The following is a 21,395-nucleotide window of genomic DNA, read 5'->3' on the forward strand; positions in this document are numbered from 1 at the left end:
AATGTTAATTTAATTTTAATAAGTCTTTTTTCCAAAACCAGGATCCAGATACAAGGACATGGCATCATTATGTTTACCAACCCAAGTACCTGGATCCACAAAAGTCAGAAGAACTTGATAGAGAAAAGAAATTAAAAGAGGATAGTCCCAGAAAAACCCCCAACAAAGAGAGTGGTGTGCCCAGCCTTCCTGTATCGTTAACAAGCATCAAAGAGGAGCCCAAAGAGGTCAAACGTCCTGATTCTCAGTCCTTGGATGAGGGCAAACTAAAAAATGATGACCGGAAGACTCCCGTGAACTGGAAGGACTCTCGGGGAACCAGAGTGGCTGTCTCCTCGCCCATGAGTCAGCATCAGTCCTACATACAGTACTTGCATGCTTATCCTTACCCGCAGATGTATGACCCCAGCCACCCTGCATACCGGGCTGTTTCTCCTGTCCTAATGCACAGTTACCCTGGTACGTGTCATGGGATCTCACTGTATTGGAGGGAAGAAGCTGTGTTCAAGTACTAGCTGTTTTAAAATTCTGGATAAATTAGAGGCTTCAAGAGTGACAATGTTTGGCTTGTTTTTAATGCTCTTTAAAGATGTCCCTAAGCTAAAATGGAATCAATGGAAGATTTATTTTTTTTAGATGAAATGTCAAACTAGCTGTAGTTTCCATAGGATCTGATGGTCTGCTGTAGCTATGAGACTGAAAGATACTTTATTGCCTAGGAATATATTCTGCACACTTACTGTCATAATCATTACAGTTACTGTTCTTTTGACTTAATTGATGTAAACAGATGAAATGGCCGTAAGCTCGTTCTTTTTTAGAACCTCTGATCATCAGGATGGGTTAACGGGGAGAAGAGAATCGGAGAACCTCGATACAGTTTAAAGATGATATAGCCCATTCTTAATGGAATATTCCCTATTTTAAGATCTCCGACTCTTATCCCAAATTCATACAATCCAAATGGTTTGTTGTTTCTGTTTAAAGATGTCGTTCGTAACTTGATGTGGCATTTGTTGTGTGTCTGCAGGGGCCTATCTCTCTCCAGGATTTCATTATCCTGTTTATGGGAAGATGTCAGGGAGAGAAGAGGCAGAGAAAGTCAATACCAGCCCTAGCATCAACACGAAAACAGCCACTGAATCGAAAGCACTGGATTTGCTCCAGCAGCATGCCAACCAATACCGCAGCAAGTCTCCTGCTGTAAGCTTCCTTTTGTTGTCACTTAAAAGCACTATGTTTTAGGGGGAAGAGGGGACAAGCTAGAGAACAGTCTTGAAATATAAATGGCTTTGGAACCCAGCTGTGATTTAAGAATGCTGTTTTGTTTTGTTTTGTTTTTCTAATAAGGAAAGAATGGCATGTTTAAAATAAGATGCTTTCACACACGAGGGGAAAAAATGTTAAAGTATGTATGGTAGTAGCAGCCTCTTCTGTTGGAAAATCTGTTACCTTGCTTACCCAGGAGGATGCTAGTTAAGCCAGACATTTAAATTCATAGGAACCAACCTTCGGAGCAAAATACTTGTGATGCACTCGTGTGCTGCTGAGTCACTTGGCTAAAGAGTGGTGACTGCATCCGTTCTGCTTCAACACTGACTCCTCCACACATCCCTGTAATTCTGCTGAAGTGATTCAGACATATATCTTTGTGAAAGATGGCTCTGCTTCCCCACCCCTTGCAAAGAAAGCCCCAGAGACTATTGGGAAGGGAGAAAATACAAAGGATGTGGTAGTTCTGGTCTAGAAAAAAGAAGCTTGGAAAAATTAAACATAGGCTTTGTGATGTGTATCTGAGTGTGTCTACGTGAAACTCTAAAGAAGCTTAAAAAAAAAAAAAGTGATTTATGCATCTTTAACTGTGAGCCCTCCTAGTATAAAGTTTTTTTTCAAGAAGTAAGAAAAAGAGCTTCAGTGAAAGGCCGATTAAGCTCAGATGGGTAAAAAATGTCTCAGAAACACAGGATCCTCAATCAAATTATGATTTTAGAGGACTGGAGCTTCTCTGAGTGTTCAAAGATGGAAAGATTTTGGAATTCTTCCAGAGGCACAGGGCAACGGTTTCATGTGCTTGATATTGATGTAATATGTAATATTAGGATGTGTGTTCTCAGTGGAGCCCAATATAAAGATAGGTTTAAAATTGTGAGGTATATTCTCCTCACAAAATGTAGTTTAAATAGAAGAGTCATCAGAAAACTTGACCTTAAAGAAGTCTCTGCAACACCTTCTCCTTAATCCCTATGTGAAACTTGTTTTTAGGAAGAAATTGGGTCAATCTAAACCTGCAGTTATGAATGGGAATAGAGAGGTCCTCTTATTTCAGTCATTTGAGGAAAACATTGATATTGCTGTGGTGCAGAGCAGGACTGGAGTGTTGGCTTAATTCCAATTGAAATGCCTGTCTTTTGAAATGATTTACCATTAATAAAGAATTTCTAAGAGTCTGTGTATTTACTTTTTTAATATTAGCAGCACCCACTGCTGAAGGGACCAAGGAGGTTTACTACACCCCTCCAAATGGTTGCTCAAAGGATTAAGGAGGGGGACTCTGTCTTTTCTTTTGCAGCCTGTGGAAAAGGCCTCAGCTGAGCGGGAGCGGGAAGCCGAGAGGGAGAGGGACCGCCATTCCCCCTTTGGCCAGCGGCACCTGCATACCCACCACCACACCCACGTGGGCATGGGGTACCCACTCATCCCTGGGCAGTATGACCCTTTCCAAGGTCAGCAGATCCGTTCTCCTTCTGTCTTTGTTCATCCTGCTTTGAAAAACGTTGCCAAAACTGTTTCTTGTCTTCAAATGAAATGGTTGAGCTTCTAGTTAATTAGCTCTGGGGTGGGATTTTAACACTTCTTTGCTGGTATATCCTTGGGACACAGGTAAGGCTATTCCCACATCTCTGTGTTCTAATGAGACGTGAAGTGGCTACCACTTAATAATTGTCGCTTATTGATGTTATTGGTCATGGCCAGTGTCTGGGGCACTGAATATAACAATCAGAAGATCAGATAACTGCTTCAGGAAAACTGTCAAAGACAGGGAGGGATGGTGGGAGGCTTTGGTGAAATGACTTTCCTTGATCTCTTCAGGCCTCCAAGTTGCTCCTTTTCCCAAGGAAGTAATGGGAGTCATGTGGTCAGGGTCAGCACTTTTTATAACCTAATCCTGAGATTCTTCCAGGCCTATGCTCCTGAAACTTGCAGTAAAGAGGAGAAACATTTGTAAAAGCCACAGCACTGACATGGGGAACCACGAACAGTTTGTGGTGTTTTAGTAGATTGTTTGTCCTAGCTTTGTCAGCTCATGGCCTGGGCGGGGACTGGCAATAGCTTTACCAGTAGAGCACTTGCTAGGAACTTGCTGTCTTAGCTTTGACTGCAGTAACAAAATACCATAGTCTTTATGGCATTAAACAACAGAAATATATTTCCTCATAGTTCTGGAGGCTGATAGTCTGATACCAGGGTGCCAGCATGGTTGATTTCTGGTGAGAGAGCTCTCCTCTTGGCTTGTAGATGGTCACCATCTTGCTTATGTGTTCCTGTGACTTCTTGGGGGACCAGAAGGTGAGGGGAAGAGAGTTACTATCTCTTCTTAAGGGACACTAATCCTACAAGATCAGGACCATACCCCTAGGACCTCATTTAACCTTAATTACCCCGTATAGGTCCAAATACAGTCACTTTGGGGGTTAAGGCTTCCACGTAGGAATTTTGGAAGGACACAATTCAATCTGTGTCCTTCCAAAGGACAAGTATCTGCTTGCCAGGTTCCTTCTTACTCTGCTGTCTGAATACGAGCTAATACGTTTGAAGGTATTTCCAAAAGTAGGAAGTGCCATCCAGGTGTGAAAGGGTCATTTTAATTTATTAATTCCATGTTACTTGGTGTCAAATAGTGGTATTAAAGAAACCATAGAGAACATAGAAGGAGTTATTTCCCCAGTGTTTACTTTTATTTCCTCTACCTTTTTTCCATGATTGTTTTCTATAGAATTTAAAAGAATTTCCTGTTAGGGAACTTCATGCCATTTGGATCTATTATATTCTCTTACTGCTCCCCTGCTCTTGTAGGGTGAAAGTTAAGACTGTTTCTAAGTTCAATTCAGTGATTCCATGTATCTTATGGGATGCATTGTTCAGTCACTGGGGAAAACGTTAAAGTGATAAAAGTTATTATGAAAGTATTGTATTCTAAGCAAATAGCGTGTCGCTCCTATAATTCACTGTGACTTTGGATTCCTGTTGTTACCTGGTACCTATTATTTCTCCTGGGCTTCCTATTCAGGAATGCGTGCAAACCATTTAACACCATGCAGAGCCAGAGAGATGGAATGCTATATTCTCTTTGAATAGCTATTAAGAAAACCACAGAGTATTCAATGAAGAGATGGATTCTGGTTAGACCGAGCAGTTTGTAGTCTGTCCTTGCTACATGAAACATTTCACGTGTATGTGTGTTTACAAAGGCCAGATTGCTACTCACTGGTCTGCAGCCTTTCACCATTGGACCTGCATCTACTCTTAACCTTTCTGAAAGTCACAGAAACCCTGCATTTTTCCCCCATTAGGCTTGACCTCTGCTGCCCTCGTTGCCTCTCAGCAGGTGGCTGCACAGGCATCTGCGTCAGGAATGTTTCCTGCACAAAGAAGGTAAATAGCGTCATGTTTTGAATCAGTTTTCTAGATAGAGACTTCGTAATGGGTGGGAGGAAACAAGTGTAGGCTTTTTAGAACAAAAACTTAGCTCCTAAGGGTTTGATATTGTTGTAGTGAATGTAGTTATTACATCACCGTGTTTTCAGATGCAGCTTCTATACCGTGAGCCTCATTTTTATAGCTGTAATGTACATTAGTAATTAACTGATCTGTTTGTTAAACAGTTGAAATTTTCTTAAGTTGTCTTCAATGCTTTGTTAAAACAATTCACTATGACTCCCTTTGTTTTATTTTGTTTATAAATGAAGTTGCAACTGAAGGAATTTACTCTCATAGTGCGAAAGCAATGTTTGTTCTTTGATATTTTCAGTTACTGCTCAAGTTGTTTTAAAAAGGAAAATAATTTATTTTTCATGTTGTGTATCATTACCCCTGTGTTCGTTCACTTTCTCTGGGATTGAATTCCTTGAATTGAACAGAATTAAATATAAGTCTGTTAGTCTTACAGTTTTCTTATTTTCAGTGTCAAATGTGGATGGAACATTTGCTAAGGTTTTCTTTTCTTTTGCAGAGAATAACAAGATTGGAAATGTACGTTGTCATGTGACTGGATCACATGGGGAAGCGCTTTATACAGACATCAGTTCCATGGTGTTAATTTGAAATGCCTTAATGGCAGGCAAAAACCAGTCATTTCATTTTTGTAAATTACAGATTTTATCACAGAGTAACAAATGTTGCTGTAATTAAACTTCTGTTTTATATATATATACGTATACATATATGTATATATACATATATATATATATATATATTCTTTACTTTTTGTATCAGTAACCAGGCTCGCACACACAGGGTCTGCTGCCAAGTCGCAAACCACTCAGTAAAGGAGATAAAAAATGTATTTGTCAAGTTGGAAAGTATTAGCCTCAGAAGGCTGCTTACTTTCTTTTTTCTTTTTTTTTTTTTTTCTTTTTGCTTTTCAAAATTGTAAATAAATAATGTTATGTATCAGTGTGCCTGAACCTTGCATATCCTTCATATACTTCCCATAAACCCCTCAGAAAGGCTAACTGTGATGATGACACTTTGGTACAATTTAGATGTCTATATGGTGGCTCCTGTTAAGACGCATCAGTGTAAAATGTTCCTGTAGTCACTGTTTGTACTTGTGTATTGTGGAAAAAATACTTTTGGAAGGCATGGGGTTGCCAGTACCACAAAAACTGTGTTGTATATAATGTAAAGATTAAAGTGGGGAAATAATGAGCATCTGTGAATAATGAGGTGTCATTTTTGATAATCTTGAATGGCAAATAACCCAATAGCCTGCATACCAGAGACATCTGTGATTGTTCTATTACTTGAATAGTCCTGCAGTTTTTTTTTGTTTTTTTTTTAATGTTTACAATTATCCAGTTTTAGAAGAGAGAGACTTTAACGCCATTGCCTGGTTACTTGTTTTATGCTGTAATCTAGTTTATTTTATGTAAAATGTATATTGAATGCTTTCCTTTTTTATACCTGCCTTAAATAATTTGGCAATCAGAATTAAAAAGGTTTTTTTTTATATATATAATGGCTTCTTGTCTGTCTCGTATTATTTCTAGCTGCCTGATAATAATTCTTATTTTCAAAGAACAGTTCCTTAATATCTATGAAGGTCCAGTGTGTTAAGATATAGTACAGAGATATTAACTTTTCTTACATGATACCCAAGTTTAACAACCAAATAGTGGATTTAATTCAGTGCATATATGTATCTTTATTGGGTATTTACTCTAAACATGAAATGTAGCATCACTACAAATTTCAGGTTTCTGTGGTATGGAATGATAATTCCAAAGATGTTAGTCTTTTGGACATGTGGACAGTAGGTAAAATGTATGAAAAGTTAGTCAGCTAGCCATTTGATTGACTTGTCATTAAATTGTTTTACTAGCATACATTATGCTGAATATACAGAATTAACTGCTTCCTCACTTTTTTCTTTTCTTTGCTTCCCTCCTTCCCTTTCTCTCTCCCTTATTCTCAGCAAATACTGTCTGAGCACCTACCTTATCCCAGGCACTGTACAGGTGCTGGGTTACAACCATGAACAAAGCAGACAAAAATTCCTGTTTGCATTTTCTAGTAGGTCCGGGTAAGCATAATAAAGTATGTAAGTAATATGCAGAGTATGTGAGATGGTTGATAAATACCCTGGAGAAAAACAGAGTCTGGGAGTGGGCATGAGGGATTTGTGGGTGTTTACAAATAGAGTGAATGGGAAAATCTCGCTCAAGGAGATGAGGAAGCAGCCATGTGCATCTCCGGGGGAAAGCGCTTCAGTGAGATGCAAAAGCAAAGCCAAAGTCCTAAAAGTGGGGATGTGCATCGTGTGTTTGGACTGGTTGATGCTTCATCCCAGCTGTAAGTTCTAATGCTTTTATTGTAATTGCTAATGATGGTTCTATCCCTTGGTTTCCTAAGCTGACAGATTTTGTCTTGGTATATTTCGGTTAGTTCTACCGAGGGGCCTTTGCTTCACAGATGAATAGATATTTGCAATCAAAAATACTTGCTCTATTTTTGGAAGTCACCTGAAAACGGCTTTTGTTATGAATATCATCCAACATTTTTTGTGGTGTTTATTCCTATGCTTCAGAGGATTCCACCTATTTTTCCTCATTCTTTAAAGTTATCAAATTTTTTCAGTTCTTAGACCACATCTTGAAGTATCCTTGAAGATCTAATGTGATTCGTCTTATTCCGGTTAAACGATGATGTTTTCTCTGTTCAGAATATCATCTGAAGTGTGACTTTTGGTTGCCTACATGTTGCCTCAGTTCTTGAACTGACTGAACAATTCAGTGTTGGCACAGAACCAGAACTAAGGACAGCTTGCATCTTCGCCAGCTGCATGATGATGTTCCTGGTGCTGGTGGCTGGGGAATACTGTGGATTCCTGGTGATTTTACTGCCTTTAGTAATAATAAAAATCATATGGAAGCTCATCTCACCTGAGCTGTAGAGGAGTAGATATATGCTTATTACATACAGACTTTTAATTATACTTCTAGTTAGGTGCCTAAATAGATAGGATATAAACATGGACATCAGACCATGCTTAACTCTTCTACTGCAATAAACAAGAGTGCTGAGGAGTCTTGATAAATACAAAGAGGTATATGACCAAAGGCACTTTGTACCTTGAATAAACTCTCCCCGCAGGCTTTTACTGGAACATTATTCATAACTGGTTTCCATGAATCACTGAATGAAGTTTTGTTTCTTCCCCTTACTGTTACAGTGTTGTCCCTGCTGATGACAACATGAATCGCCAAAGGCCAGAGCTTGTTTATATTATGTGTACCATGTCTCTGGCTGAGTACATAGTCAGTACTGCATGGTAAATTAAAGATTCCCAAAAGACAAGCCTACTTGGCTCTATTATATTACTATGATGAATCTGCCATTAATACTCTTCTAATTGTTTTACTTTTATAGACATAAAATCATTCCCCTTAGTGACTAATAATAGGGTTTATTGATTTTACTAAACATTATTCATTCCAGGCCTGCTCATATCAACTTGTCCTAAACATATGCAAAAAGCCTGCAGTGCTAACACAGTGCAAATTAACTTCATGGAGAAATGAGACTGAAGAGTTGTTTACAGCTGTGGTCCCAGCGAATACAGAATATTAAAAACAAGGTAATAGGCTCTGTATAGAACCATTTGTTCCTAGTTAGGATCTCAGATGGCTTTTTCATGGAAACTGGCCATTGATGTTCAGCCCAGGTCATTAGCACTTACTGGGTAAAAAGGCTGGCCTTATGTATTCACCCTGACTGTGACCCTGATTTAGTGTGGTTTCAGCCCAAGGGTCTGAGAGTAACCAGAATGAATAGCTCTGATTGATACAGGATAAAATAGCAGTTTAAATGATAATTACTGGTCATTTCATTCCCTCCCTGACTCTGAAACAGACAAGACAGGCAAAGCCATTTATTACTGTTTTTGTCACTAACCACAGTCATCCATTCCCTGCTTCCTGCAGAAGCTTGAGTCATAAATGTTGTTTGCTTTTCAGTTAACTTTAGGAGAGAAAAACAGAGTGAAACCCACTATTAGCAGTGCCTCCGTCATAGTTTCTTTTTTATTTTCCTTAACGGAATCACTCTCTAAAGCAGGGGTTCCCAGCCTTGGCACTATGGACATTTTGGAGAGTTAGAGAACATGTTCTTTGTTAGGGGCTGAGGGTAGGGGCTGGACTGTGTACATTGTAGGGTGTTGAGCTAGGCTCTACCCACCCGAAGCCAGTAGCAACTTTTAACCACCCGACCCCAGGCTGTGAGCCAGCTGGTCATGTGCAATTCAGATCTCCTGCCCACCTCCCCTCCCACAGATACACAACTGTGCCTTCTTGTTTTTTGTTTCTTTAGAAGATGTAAAAGCCAGCTGTGATGCCTGGTGATTTCATGAAAGTGTAGTGGGGGTGCTCATTTGACCAACATGGGCCCGATCTTCTAAAAACAGAGTTGGATGACCTAGATTTTAACCTAATAATTAGTAGCTTTTATAGATTAAAAGTGAATTCAATCTAAAACCCATGTCTGAGGGCTGAATTTGACTCACAGCACCTCACATTGGAAAATGCACTTTATGTATGTTGTTAAAAATCCTCACACTAGCTCTCTAAAATGCATATTATTTTTCCCTGGAGTGAAGACATTCCAGTTAGCAAACCTGGAGAAAGGAGTCATTCTTACGTGGTTGCTGGGCTTGAACTCAGATTTCCTTCCCACAAGGAGTGTCATTTGATTCATGTACAGAAATAAACTTAGGGAGCTTTCCAGATGCACTGTACATTTCGGTGAAGATTTTTTTTTTTCAACTTAGACATTTGAAAATAAAATGAAAGGAAACATGACAGACCTGGAAATTGAGAGGAAAGAAAGCTCTCCAGGGCCATCATGAACACAAGACACAGATGCCCACGAATGTGGTCCAGTTCACAGTCCAAGTTTATGGTCAGGTGTATGGTGGCCTGACCCACCTGTGGTCTTTCTCATGGAACAACGAGTAGCTGGTGCACGTGGGGCCAGACTCCTTACCTGGGTCCATAGCAGAAATGACTAATCATTCCAACGCCCCAGCTTCACATGGGTGAGATCCCACCGAGTTCTCAGGCCAGGTCTCCAGGCAGCTGCTAAAAATGGATCAAAATAAAGTAAGTTTGGCATCCCTCTGAGAAACTGACATCTTGAGTGATGGAATCATGACCTTGTATCTTTCAAGGGTGTCAGAAACCCCTCATTTTCAAGCCAGGAGACTTAACATGGAACTGTGCTTCCCATTATTAGAAAATTTAGAAGTTATTTTATTTACCTTCAGTGTTTTAAAGCAACCATTATTCCTTTAGTCAGAAAAGTCGAGAAACCAGAATCATTATTTATTGACTCATCTTTCTTTTGATTTATGGAGGGGTTTTTTGTGTGCTTTTTTTTTTTTTTGATTTTGTGTCATCACAGCTTTGCTTCCTCTCCTCCCTCCCTCTTATAAGGATCCCTGATTAAATTGGGTCCACCCAGATAATCCAGGATAATCTCCTCATTTCAAGGTCAGTGGATTAGCAACCTTAATTCCATTTGCAGTCTTAGTTTTCCCTTTGCCGTGCAACTCAACATAGTCACAGGTTCTAAGGATTAGGAAGTGGACTTCTCTGGGAGGTCATTGTTCTCCCTGCCATCCACCCAACACAATTTCCTTTACGCCTGGGTAGAAATCGTAACACAGAGAATAATAGGAGCTAGCATTTATATAGGATTTAGTATCCGTTAGACACTGTTCCTAAACACATCACATAAACAATTCACTTAATGCTCATGACAACCAATCACTATCCCCATTTAGAGTTGAGGAAACTTAGGCACAGACATAAAACTTGTGAGAGAAATCGCTGTGTAAGTGATGGTCTGACTTTGTGACCACTATGTTGTGCTGCTTCAGAAAAGGACCCTAAAGTCCCTAGGTAAGTAACAAAAGCTGTGAAAAGTCGCTCAGTCGTGTCCGACTCTTTTGACCCCATGGACTGCGCGGTCCGTGGAATTCTCCAGGCCAGAATTCTGGAGTGGGTAGCCTTTCCTTTCTACAGGGGATCTTCCCAACCTAGGGGTTGAACCCAGGTCTCCCGCATTGCAGGCAGATTCTTTACTATCTGAGGAAAGTAGCCCAAGAATACTGGAGTGGGAAGCCCATCCCTTCTCCAGAGGACCTTTCTGACCCAGGAATCGAACTGGGGTCTCCTGCATTACAGGTGGGTTCTCTACCAACTGAGCTATCAGGGAAGCCCTTAACCAAAGCTAGCCTATGTATTACTTTCAGAAGGGCCAGTGAGAGAAGCATAGCCTTTGTCTCTAGTTTGCTATGAGACAAATGCTTGTGGAGTCTTCTGGAGCCGGGGAGGCGACCCAGACCCAGATCCTGGAAGCCTGGAGGGTCCTCAGCACACAGATGACAGAAGTTGTCAAAAATCTTACCTTTTTTCTGGCTGTCATGATGGCCCTTGCCACCTTGAATCATTTACCACCTACATCTGATAACTAGAAGCTCAGAATGAAAAGAGTTGGACTTGGCGGGAATGGGTGCTTGGCTGACTGGTTGCCGGGGAAAGTGGATGATTTTGTGATTCTCGAAGAGACCATCATAGAGTCTCACAAAGGGTCTCCAATTCAGACCTTTAATCAGCTCCAAATGATGTGCTTACTGTCCCAGAGGGTTTCTGAAAAGATTAGAAAAGGAAGACCTTAAAACCACAACTTTAAACTCACTTCCAATAACCAGATCCTTTTCTAGTATATTTTATTAGGGAGTGGGTATATGTGAAACATATTTACATTTGCAGAAAGTAAACATTTAACTATAATTTCTGTAATCCTTTATTGGAATTACTTTATTTTAATGTTGTAGAAGCCTTAAAAAAAAATTGCAGCAGGCCTTTGTTCCAAATGGTATGTGCTGGGGGTTGGTCATGCTGTTTGATTCGAAAATTCTTCCTAATAAGGGTAGCAGGGGTCGGGGGCCCAAGGGCACCCTGAGCACCATGCAGTCGTTGAAGGGCTACAGGGTGGAAACAGAAGGTGTCCCATCTCCCATCACTCTCCAGAGAAGGTAGTCCAACCACCCACCCCTTGCTTCTAGATCAGATCTCAAATTTTGCAGGATCTATTTTAGACTGGTTATTAGCTAGTGGAAGAGGGGTACAGTCCCTAGCCTAGCAGGGGTGACCTCTTAGCACAGTCATGGAGAGGAGGGCATCTCTAGCAGGATGGTTGTGAAGTTGGATATTTTCAGCTTCGTGTATAGAAACCATGGCTCAGAATGCCTTTAAGCCATAAGGAAAAGTGTTTTTTTCCATAACATGAAGCGGAGAGTGGGGTGAGCTCCAAGCAGAGCCCTCCATACTGCTGGTTCTGCTTCTCTGCACCACTCTGCTTTGTCCTGTTTTTTTCCTCCTCTGATGGCTATGAGAGTTTGCGGAGCCCCATCCAGAGGCATCAATGTCCAGGGGACAGGACTGAGTCTGTCTCTCTCTCAGGAGGGAAGAAACCTTTCTTGGATGCCTCTGACAGACATCCCCCCATGGCTCCTCGGCCAGAACTGGGTCACATCTCCTAAATCATCATGGACAAGAAGATGAGATTGTCAAGACCTTCTGAGGCTAAGAAGGATGAGAATGGGCCCTGGGATCATGCATGGGCACGGTGGGCTGACATGGTTTAGAACCGGAGTTCCATGAGGGGAAAGAAGAAGGAGGTAAATGTTGTGTTGTCTGAGAATGAATGTTTCCTGAGGCCCCGTGGCATTTGATACATTCTCCTGGCATCCTCTGTGGTTCTTCCAAGGTGTAGGTCTGCATACAGGATGGGTGTGGGTGGGCAGGATGAGGCAGGTGGTTGCACTTGAGCAGAACTCAGAGGCACCCTTGGGAGGAACTGAATCTCCCCTAAAGAGTCTGGTGGCTGGACAGAATTGAAGAACTCGGGTTATGGGCTGCACTAAACATCCCAGACAAGAAAAAGGATTTAGAAACCTGCCAAGTAGGGCTCTACTGGTGGCAAAAACAGATGCCTATCTTCACTGCCACCCCTAACACACACACACACACACACACACACACCCGGAGTTATGTTGTCCTTTTTCCCTGCCCAAGTTTCTTGGAATTTATAGCTTGTAAGGACTGAGAGGGACCCAGCTTGTCCCCAGGCAAGCTGACAGCACTCCAGAGAGAAATGAGGAGCTCAGGACCGTTCTTACTGGAACAGACATGCAGTGGAGGTGGGGAGAGAGACGGTAAGGGGACTGGCGGGTTAGGAAGGGCATGCCTCAGGCGCTGGTATTCCAAGGGAAAGCTCATTAGCCCCCTGACACGGGGTGATTCTTACCCTTCCAAGAAAAAGGAAGGTTCTTTGAGAAAGAAATCAGGCCGACGCTTGGAGTCTTTGACTTAGGGTTACTGGAGAATTTAGGTTGAGAAGGAGCCTTGTCTGCTTCTGAAGAGAGTCCTGTGCTTGCTGGAAAGGCAGACGTAGGTGGTAACTTCTAGGTGGTCCAGTGGTCCTAGGTGGTCCGGTACTGCATAAGGCGTGATCCTCTTTGCCTCCACCCACCTCTCCTCGCAGAGAGTAGAATGCTTGGTGAGGAAGAAGACAATGGAATGGCCCCAGTGCTCTGACCCACGACCAACCCTCTCTGGGCTCCAGTGTGCACGCGCTAACCTGCTTCCCCTTGGAGGATGGACACCCTGACTTGATGGGGGGTGGGCTAGTGCTGCACTTGCAGATCTAGTGACTAACTTCCTTCTAGAGAAGAAATTTTGAAAGTGGGTGAACAGGATAGGAGGCAGAATTCATTTGGGAAACATCTTCTGAGCTCCTCTTAAGGGCCTGGTGTTTCCCAGGCAGTTGAAAGCTCAGACGCCGGCTCACAGCCCTTCAGCAGCATTGCACGGCCCTTCCTTCTATGCATCCGCCAGGAGTCTACAGAACTGGGCACAGAGGGGCCTATGGACCTTTGGCCAACTGCAAAGATCTGGTGCACAGATGAGCGTTTGCTTTGGGGACTCTGTGACCAAAGCTCATAAACCTTCCAGTGTGTTGGGCTCAGCCTCAGAAGTCCCCAGGTACCTGTGTGTCTGCCTTCAACCCCCCCACTCTACCCTCGGTGATGAGATACAGGGACAAACAATAAAGGATGGCAGTAGTTGGGGGACCAGACTGTCTCCTGGTCCATCCTGCCCCCAGGCTGGGGCTGAAGCAGGATGCGAGTCCCAGCCAGGAGCTCCAGGAGGCCCTCTGCCCACACAGCCAGATGTGCCCAGAGGTGGGGCATTGGGGTGACTCATTTCTGCCCCTCGCCTGGAGTCTTGGTTGTCCAATCATTGAGCAGCAGGGTCAGAGGCAGAAAGTGCCCTGCAGCGCAGGAGAGCCCCGCTACCTATAATGATTACTATCTCAAGGGGCCTCACGCTCTGGCAGAGCAACTTCTAAAATCCCCGTGTGATAGTCTCGGGGCCCAGCAGTGTTCCTGTGGCTGACTCTGGCTGGTGAGGTAGGCTCAAGTCATGCAGGCGACGAAGCAGCGTCCCCAGGGTCAGCTGAAGGGACTTCCCCCTCGTTGTCTAGTGATGGAAGCCGATGAACTTGCGCTGAATATAAATGCAACATTCTCCCAGAAGGCCACATATCTCTGTCCCACTTCTTATGAGGGCTCCTAGGGCCTGAGGCTCCCTCCATTCTTGCCAGGCTCACCTGTGTACCCCTGCCTGCTAATGCCACCTTGGCTTAGTGGAGGATTTGTAAGCTGCAAGTAGCACAAACCTGTTAAGCTAACTTAAGCAAAATAGGCAAATGTAATATAGGGCAGAGAAGTCTTATGGGAGGAAGGGTGGAAGGTACATACAAGTATCATGGGGGCTGGCGCCTGGGCGTGGACCATCTTCAGGCACCTGGGCAACTTCTCCCTTTCTCTCCCCTCCCCACTGTCCCTTCCCCTCCCCACACCCCACCCACCCCTTTCCCCCTGGTGTCTCTGTCTCTCATCATGACTCTTGCTCTGCTCTTTTTCCCTCTGTCTCATTCTTTCTCCTGCTGCCCACTGGCTATCTGTGATGCTCCAAACACATGGCTTGCCTTGCTGGCAGTCCTGTCTGGCATCTCCATTCTAAGTCCAGGTTCCCAGGAGAGAGGATCAATGTGGCCCGACTGGGGTAGGGTCAGGAAGGTACTGCAGTTAGGATAACTTGCCCTGCTAATGGGATGGGAATGGGAACAGATGGCTAAGCTGGCTCCTAGGTTTGGCTTCTCTGGGCCAGCCCTACACCTGTGCCATCTTCGCCCTGTGGCCAAGGAACATTTGTGGCCAAGAACCATTCAAACCAGCTTAGTTACAAAGAGGGTTTATTGAAAGCTGACAACTCTCATAATGCCCACGGATAGGAAGGGAATTGGCAGGTCATAGTGATGATGTCTAGAAAACCCCTAGATCTCTCTCCAGTGTCACATAATCTCTTCCCCTGGCTTCTTTGGGCACAGCTGTCCTGTTCTCCTTCCTCTGTTGATAGACTGACTGTTTCCACCTCCTCCCGGCTTCCCTGCTCCTGTTGCTGAATGTGACTTGTGACTAGTGGGGACCTCAGTGGCCCCCTTTTCACCATCATTTAATGAATTCAGCCTTTCAGTTCCCACTCCAGATTCCTATGCCAGGTGCAATGGATTTCTGTTCCTTTCATAGCCTAATGTGGCTGGCCAGACTTGGGAGAAGGAGGGCAGAGTCATACTGAACCCAGGACTGTCCTTCCCATGGATAAAACACATTCTCAAGGAAGGAGATGAGGTGATGGCATCTCTACTCTATCCTGACATGACATCCACTCACCCATGTGCCTGTTTCAGCCTAAAAACTGTTCTGGATGCTGGAGATAGAACAGTAGGAAGAAAAGAGTAAATCCTGCCCTCGTGGAGTTTACATTCTAGTGGGAGGACACGACCATGTACAAATACACAAATGAATATATCCCACATGTTGGGTGCTAGTTAATGATAAATAGGGCAAGGAGAACAGGGAGTACCTAGGAAGAAGAAGACATTTCTAATTTTGTGTAATAAGAAAAACAGATGTTTTTGTTTTTGCCCGGGTTCCTGGCATAGAGCTCCTAAATCCCTTGGAATTAATTTCCTGTGCTAGGAGGGTGTTTTGTTATTCATAAAGAGCCCATTTTGACTACACCTGAATTTACATTAATGAAGTGACTCTTGGCAGGCCCTGAGTTAGCTTTGGCATTGGGGCTGGTCAGCAGAGGACCCAACTGTGCGGTTAGAAGGTTGGAACCTTTAGAGGGAAGGACCGGAGATTGCATTCAATCACAATGGGCAATGATTTGATAGGACTTGGTAAGTCACGAAAATGTAGTAAACTTAGGGCTTCCCAGGTGGCTCAGGCAATAAAGAATCTGCCTGCAATGCAGGAGACCTGGGTTCAGTCTCTGGGTTGGGAAGATCCCCTGAAGAAGGGAACAGCAACCCACTCCAGTATTCTTGCCTGGAGAATCCCATGGACAGAGAAGCTTGGTGGGCTACAGTCCATGGGGTCACAAAGAGTCAGACGCAACTGAGCGACTAATACTTTCATGTAATAAATAGAAACTCTTCGACACAGGGTCCTGGGAGCTCCCTGGTTAGTTAACACATCTCTGTCCGAGGAGGTGGCGTGCCTGGAGAAAGATGGGAGCTCTGGACCATCTGTCGTCCCCCATATCTTTTTCTGTGCATCTCTCCCATTTGACTGTTCTTCTATCCTTTATGATAAAACTGTAATCATAAGTATAATGCTTTCCCAAGTTCTGTGAGTCATTCCAGCAAATCACTGAACCTGCTTGTTGGGGAAAAATTTCATGGGAACTCCCAGATTCATAGTTGACTGGGCAGAAATGCAGGTAGCTTAGGGACCCCGTATATAGCTGGCATCTGATGGGGGGCAGTTTTGTGGGACTGAACCCTTAACCTGTTGTGTTTGCCCTAACTCCAGGTGGTGTCAAAATCAAATTGTAGGACCCAGTTGGTGTTGGTGAATTGTTGCCAGAAAATGATGTCATTTTATATAGGAGTTTCAGGGAAGAGACACATAAAGGAAATGACGGACCTAGTCATGTTGTCTGTAGAATAGTGTTCCAGGCAGTGGGAAGAGCACATGCAATGGTCCTGGGGTCCGAATGTGCTTGGGGCATTTAAGGGAAAGGAAGGAGAACAGTGTGGCTAGTGCCCAAATGAGGAGCACAGTGGTCAGCCACACTGTATGGATACAGCTTTGCAGTGGTAGCCCCCTAGTACACAGGCAGGCAAGCGATCCCCTAGCTTTCTGTTGAAAGCTAACGGATTTAAGATGCACAAATCACACAGTTTATGGGAGCAGTTTAAACCAAAGCATATAGTAAGTAGAAGAAAATGGAGTGGGTTGATACACAGGCTGGGGTACAGGCAGAGGAAGGGCCACATCTCCTGAATCCCATGTTACACAATGTTCCTTGGTCCTGTTTCTGTACGACATCCTTCTCCCCCACTGTGCTATTATGAGGACCACAGGTGAGGGTGAGGAAGAGGATGCCTGGAGCTGGCACAGCTTGCTCTGTTGGAGATCCGGGCTGAGATCCGTAGCGTTAGCCTGAGGAGCACTTAGGGGCCTTATCTGCATGTCCAGGACAGACGGCAGGAAGGGCTTTGCACAGGCATCACCAACAAGTGGCCAAAGTCAGACCTCACAGACACTGAGTGCTTTATGTCCTCATGTGTATTTAGGATACCATGAATATTCCTGTGCCTTAGGTATATTTAGTATGTCATGAATCTTTATTATTTACTTGGTTCTTACATTCCTTTCTATCTAGGTTCACACATATATGCTCCACTTGCTACATCTAACATATCTCCCAGGTATGTTAGATAATAATTTAATTATCTATGCTTAACACTCCTAATGATTTGCATCCACCTCATTTGTTTTCTTGTCTTCTACCACAGAACTGAATATTCTCAATAAGGCAAATGCTCATCCCATTAAGTCCAAGAGGTGGCTGTGTGTGTGTTTGGGTGGGGAGGAGGTTTACTGTAACAGTCTTATAAGCTATTGTAGGCACTTGGTTTTTACTCTGGACTAGGAGGAGCTGCCTGTTTACATGTGCTTACAGCTTCATCATATGCATGGAAGATTTTAAGAAAGGAGGGAGATAGGAAATATTATAGAAGCAGGGGCCATCAGGTTCTTTGTATATGTGTATAGTATGAAAATGCCGAGAACGGGGTTATTGGGTGAGGTGGATCACAGATATTAATTTCACTTGTTCGTCTACCAGCTATCACCATCTCGTCCTGGTGACAAGGGGGACAAGAACATGCAGGGTGAGACAGCCACCCCAGGATGCAGAGGGAGGTGCTGGGCACAGAACGGACAAGAATCCTCTTAGAGAACAGATACAGTCAAGCTCCAGTTGGTGGTTGAATGGGAAAAGTTTGCAAGGTAGGAGGAGATAAAGTAGTACCTTTAGGATTTGTTTAGAGGCATTGCTGCTTTTGACTCATCATTCAGTCTTTGCCATAAGCTTGACTTAACTCCCAAAGATGTCCTACTCAATCATTCTTCATGTATTTCCTTCTGCCTGTTTGAATGAATTTTGGGTGGGATGATGTAATGCACTTTAATTGCATCATTTCTGTGATCTGGATTAGAGCTGGGGCAGATTACTCGTATACTTACCACTTGGATGAAAACACTGCAGTGTTTCTTAGTAAAGCAAAAAGTACAGCAGTTTCAACTGGTATATAACCTTAAAATGGCAATTTTAGCTCTGCTGAAAAAGTCGTTTAAAAATGTTTTTGTGGAGTATTATGTAAGGAATCTCTTGCTGAAAAGAATTTGGAGGTTATTTCTTTCTCATGTTTCTGTAACACAGAATGTACAATTGGATGTTGTTTATTTGTAAATTGCAGTTTCTTAAAGAAACATATTATAAAACATGAAATTAGTATACTATTAATATTTTTAAAAGTAAGATTAATACATGAAAACATACAAGTAATTTCGTCTTTATTTGTAGTCAGACATTGTTTGACCAGCAAACGTTCTACGTTACTGCCTTAAATATACCTCAAAATAAAAGGTTGGCGGTATGGAAAAATAGCCAGAAATCCAACATAACTTTTTATAGCAAAATAAATTCCGGAAGGATCAAACACTTAGTGAAAGCATCACGGTACTAAAAGAAAACATGGATAATTTATTTATATTTTTGGAGTGGGAGTGATACTTCTGTATATAACATCAAATTCAAAAGCCATAAAGGGAAAGATTGATAATTTGGTTACATTTGGTTACATTAAAAATTTTAAGTTCCATTTGGGGAATAACATCATAAATAAAGTCAAATAACAAAAAAGAGACTGGGGAAATATTTGCAATATATACTTCAGGAAAAGGGCCAATTTTTTTATGGTCCTATAGCACTTGTCTTGATTTAATTTAATTTTTTAATTCAGTTTTTATTTTATATTGGAATATAGTTGGTTTACAATATTATGTTAGTTTCAGGTATGCAACAAAGTGATTCAGTTGCACATCTATATATATCCATTCTTTTCAGATTCTTCCCCATGTTACAGAATATTGAGTTCCCTGTACTGTATAGTAAGTCCTTGTTGATTGTCTGTTTTATATATAAGAGGGCCAATTTTTTTACTCAGTGTATTTTTGAAAGCATTCAGCTGACAACCTCATAGAAAAGATGGACAAAAGATATAAGCAACCAGTTGACAGAAAAGGAACAAAATGACTAATAGAAATAACGAAAGATGGTCATATAGCACATTACAGGGACGACTGATTATTTTTTACAATTAATACAGCAAAGGTTAAATGTTGGTGAGTGTGTGGGTCAGAGTTCCTTCACTGGTAGTGAGAAATATCTGGGGCCAGTTTGGCACTGTTTGTCAAAATTGAAAATGCACATAATAACTTCCTTTGGGGGAATTTAGCCTATAGCCATCCTCACTTGGTTGCACAAAGACACTGTATGAATGTGTTCACTGTATCATTTTAAACAACCGAGAACTATTTAAACTTCCATCACTGTGGTCTAGTAATGGTAGAACCACAACATGGTAGCTTGAAAAGAATGCGGTCTATTATGTATCCACATGCTATGATGGCCACAGTATGTTGTTAAATTAATTTGCTGGATGTTATATATAGAATTGTAGGAGTACAAGCTCTTTCGTAAATAAGCGAGTAGATGTTCCTATACATGTGTGTTGTGTATTTGTGCATATGTATGTGTGCATATTTGTGCAGTGTATCTGTATTTGGATAGAACATCTGGAAAGCAGGGCTCTCACATTGTTAACAGTGGTCATTTGTGATGAACGGGAAGTGGGGAGAAGTGGCCTAGAGGAGGAAGGGACTGTATTTTTAATTAATATAACTGTGAATCATGGCTTTTTTAAAGTGATGGACATGAATCACTTTAAAAATAAGCTGTCATTTCTCTCACCAAGAATTTGTGGCATGGTATCTGTCTATTTCTACTTCTCTTGCCTTTGCTTCACTAGCTCTACTTGATTCATCTCTAGTTAATTTAATATATAGAACATTAAGGAAGAATGTTTATTAGCTAGTTATAGAATATTTACAGTGATGTTAACTGCTTTCAAATTTATTATACGACATTTGTCCTATTTGTTTCTACTATTTTATTTTAGCATAACATCATGTGCATCTACTTACATATTTAATGAGAAAAATGCTCAAATGGAGTAGGAGACAAACAAATGTCTTTATTAATGATAGGCCAAGTACCCTCCCATGGTGCTTCATATTTCTGAGTTAAAAATAGAACGTATCAATTGTGATAGAAAGCTCTTTCAACAGAGGTTTTGTCTCATTTTTCAATCATAGTTTCATCATTTTAGGAAACTCAGTTGTGATGGGCACATGGGAATAAGCAATGGGCTCTCATCTGCATTATGGCTGCCATTGGGGAAAAGTAGCTCAGGACCCTCAGAGACAGAGGACGTACAGTGACTACATATTTAGCAAGAAATGAATTTAATGAGAAGTTAAGTTTAGTGAATGCCCAGAGTAATAGAAAGGCTTTTTTTTTTTTCCTGCTTAGCATCTAGGGACAGGCAGCAACTGATAGATCCAGAAACTACAAGCAGATTTAGAATAGTTCTTTTTTAAAAAATTATATTCCATAAGCAGTTTCCTTTTATTTATTTTTGGCTGTGTGCTGGCTTTCCCTAGTTTTGGCAAGCTGGGGCTACTCTTCCTTGCAATGGGCAGGCTTCTCATTGCGGTGGCTTCTCTTGTTGCGGAAAACGGGCTCTAGGGTGCATGGGCTTCAGTAGTCATGGCGCACGGGCTTCGGCGTTGCAGCTTGTGGACTCGAGAGCCTGGGCTTAGTTGCTCTGCAGCGTGTGGAATCTTCCCAGACCAGGGATCGAACCCGTGTCCCCTGCATCAGCAGGTAGATTCTTATCCATTATCCATTGTACTACCAGGAAAGTCCTAGAATAGCTCTTAGAGTAAACAATCTTGTCATGGTTCCATCTCATATACTAGTACATATTTCTATCTCAGTAGAGATAAACTTGCATTTTTAAAATTTTGCATTTGCTTGGAAAATCTTTTTTTTTCCTTTGCTCAA

At 42.2% G+C, this 21,395-nt stretch overlaps 1 protein-coding gene across 5 annotated transcripts in view; it reads left to right on the forward strand.

Moving 5' to 3' along the window:
* The window catches only part of ZNF608 (zinc finger protein 608), a 105,482-nt gene extending 99,247 nt beyond the window's left edge, over positions 1-6,235 (forward strand). For 4 of the 5 annotated variants that reach the window (XM_043912233.1, XM_043912231.1, XM_043912230.1 and 1 more), the window contains 5 exons: positions 42-459; positions 1,031-1,203; positions 2,570-2,723; positions 4,572-4,653; positions 5,231-6,235. In XM_043912233.1, the coding sequence (XP_043768168.1) occupies positions 42-459; positions 1,031-1,203; positions 2,570-2,723; positions 4,572-4,653; positions 5,231-5,237 (834 nt within the window). In that variant the 3' untranslated portion in view covers positions 5,238-6,235. Of the gene's footprint in view, positions 1-41; positions 460-1,030; positions 1,204-2,569; positions 2,724-4,571; positions 4,658-5,230 lie in introns of those variants that run through there. The other variant, XM_043912232.1, reaches the window with a different exon arrangement.
* The last annotated feature ends 15,160 nt before the right edge of the window (positions 6,236-21,395 follow it).

Source organism: Cervus elaphus, chromosome 9 (genome assembly GCF_910594005.1).
Source record: "Cervus elaphus chromosome 9, mCerEla1.1, whole genome shotgun sequence".
NCBI lineage: Eukaryota > Metazoa > Chordata > Mammalia > Artiodactyla > Cervidae > Cervus > Cervus elaphus.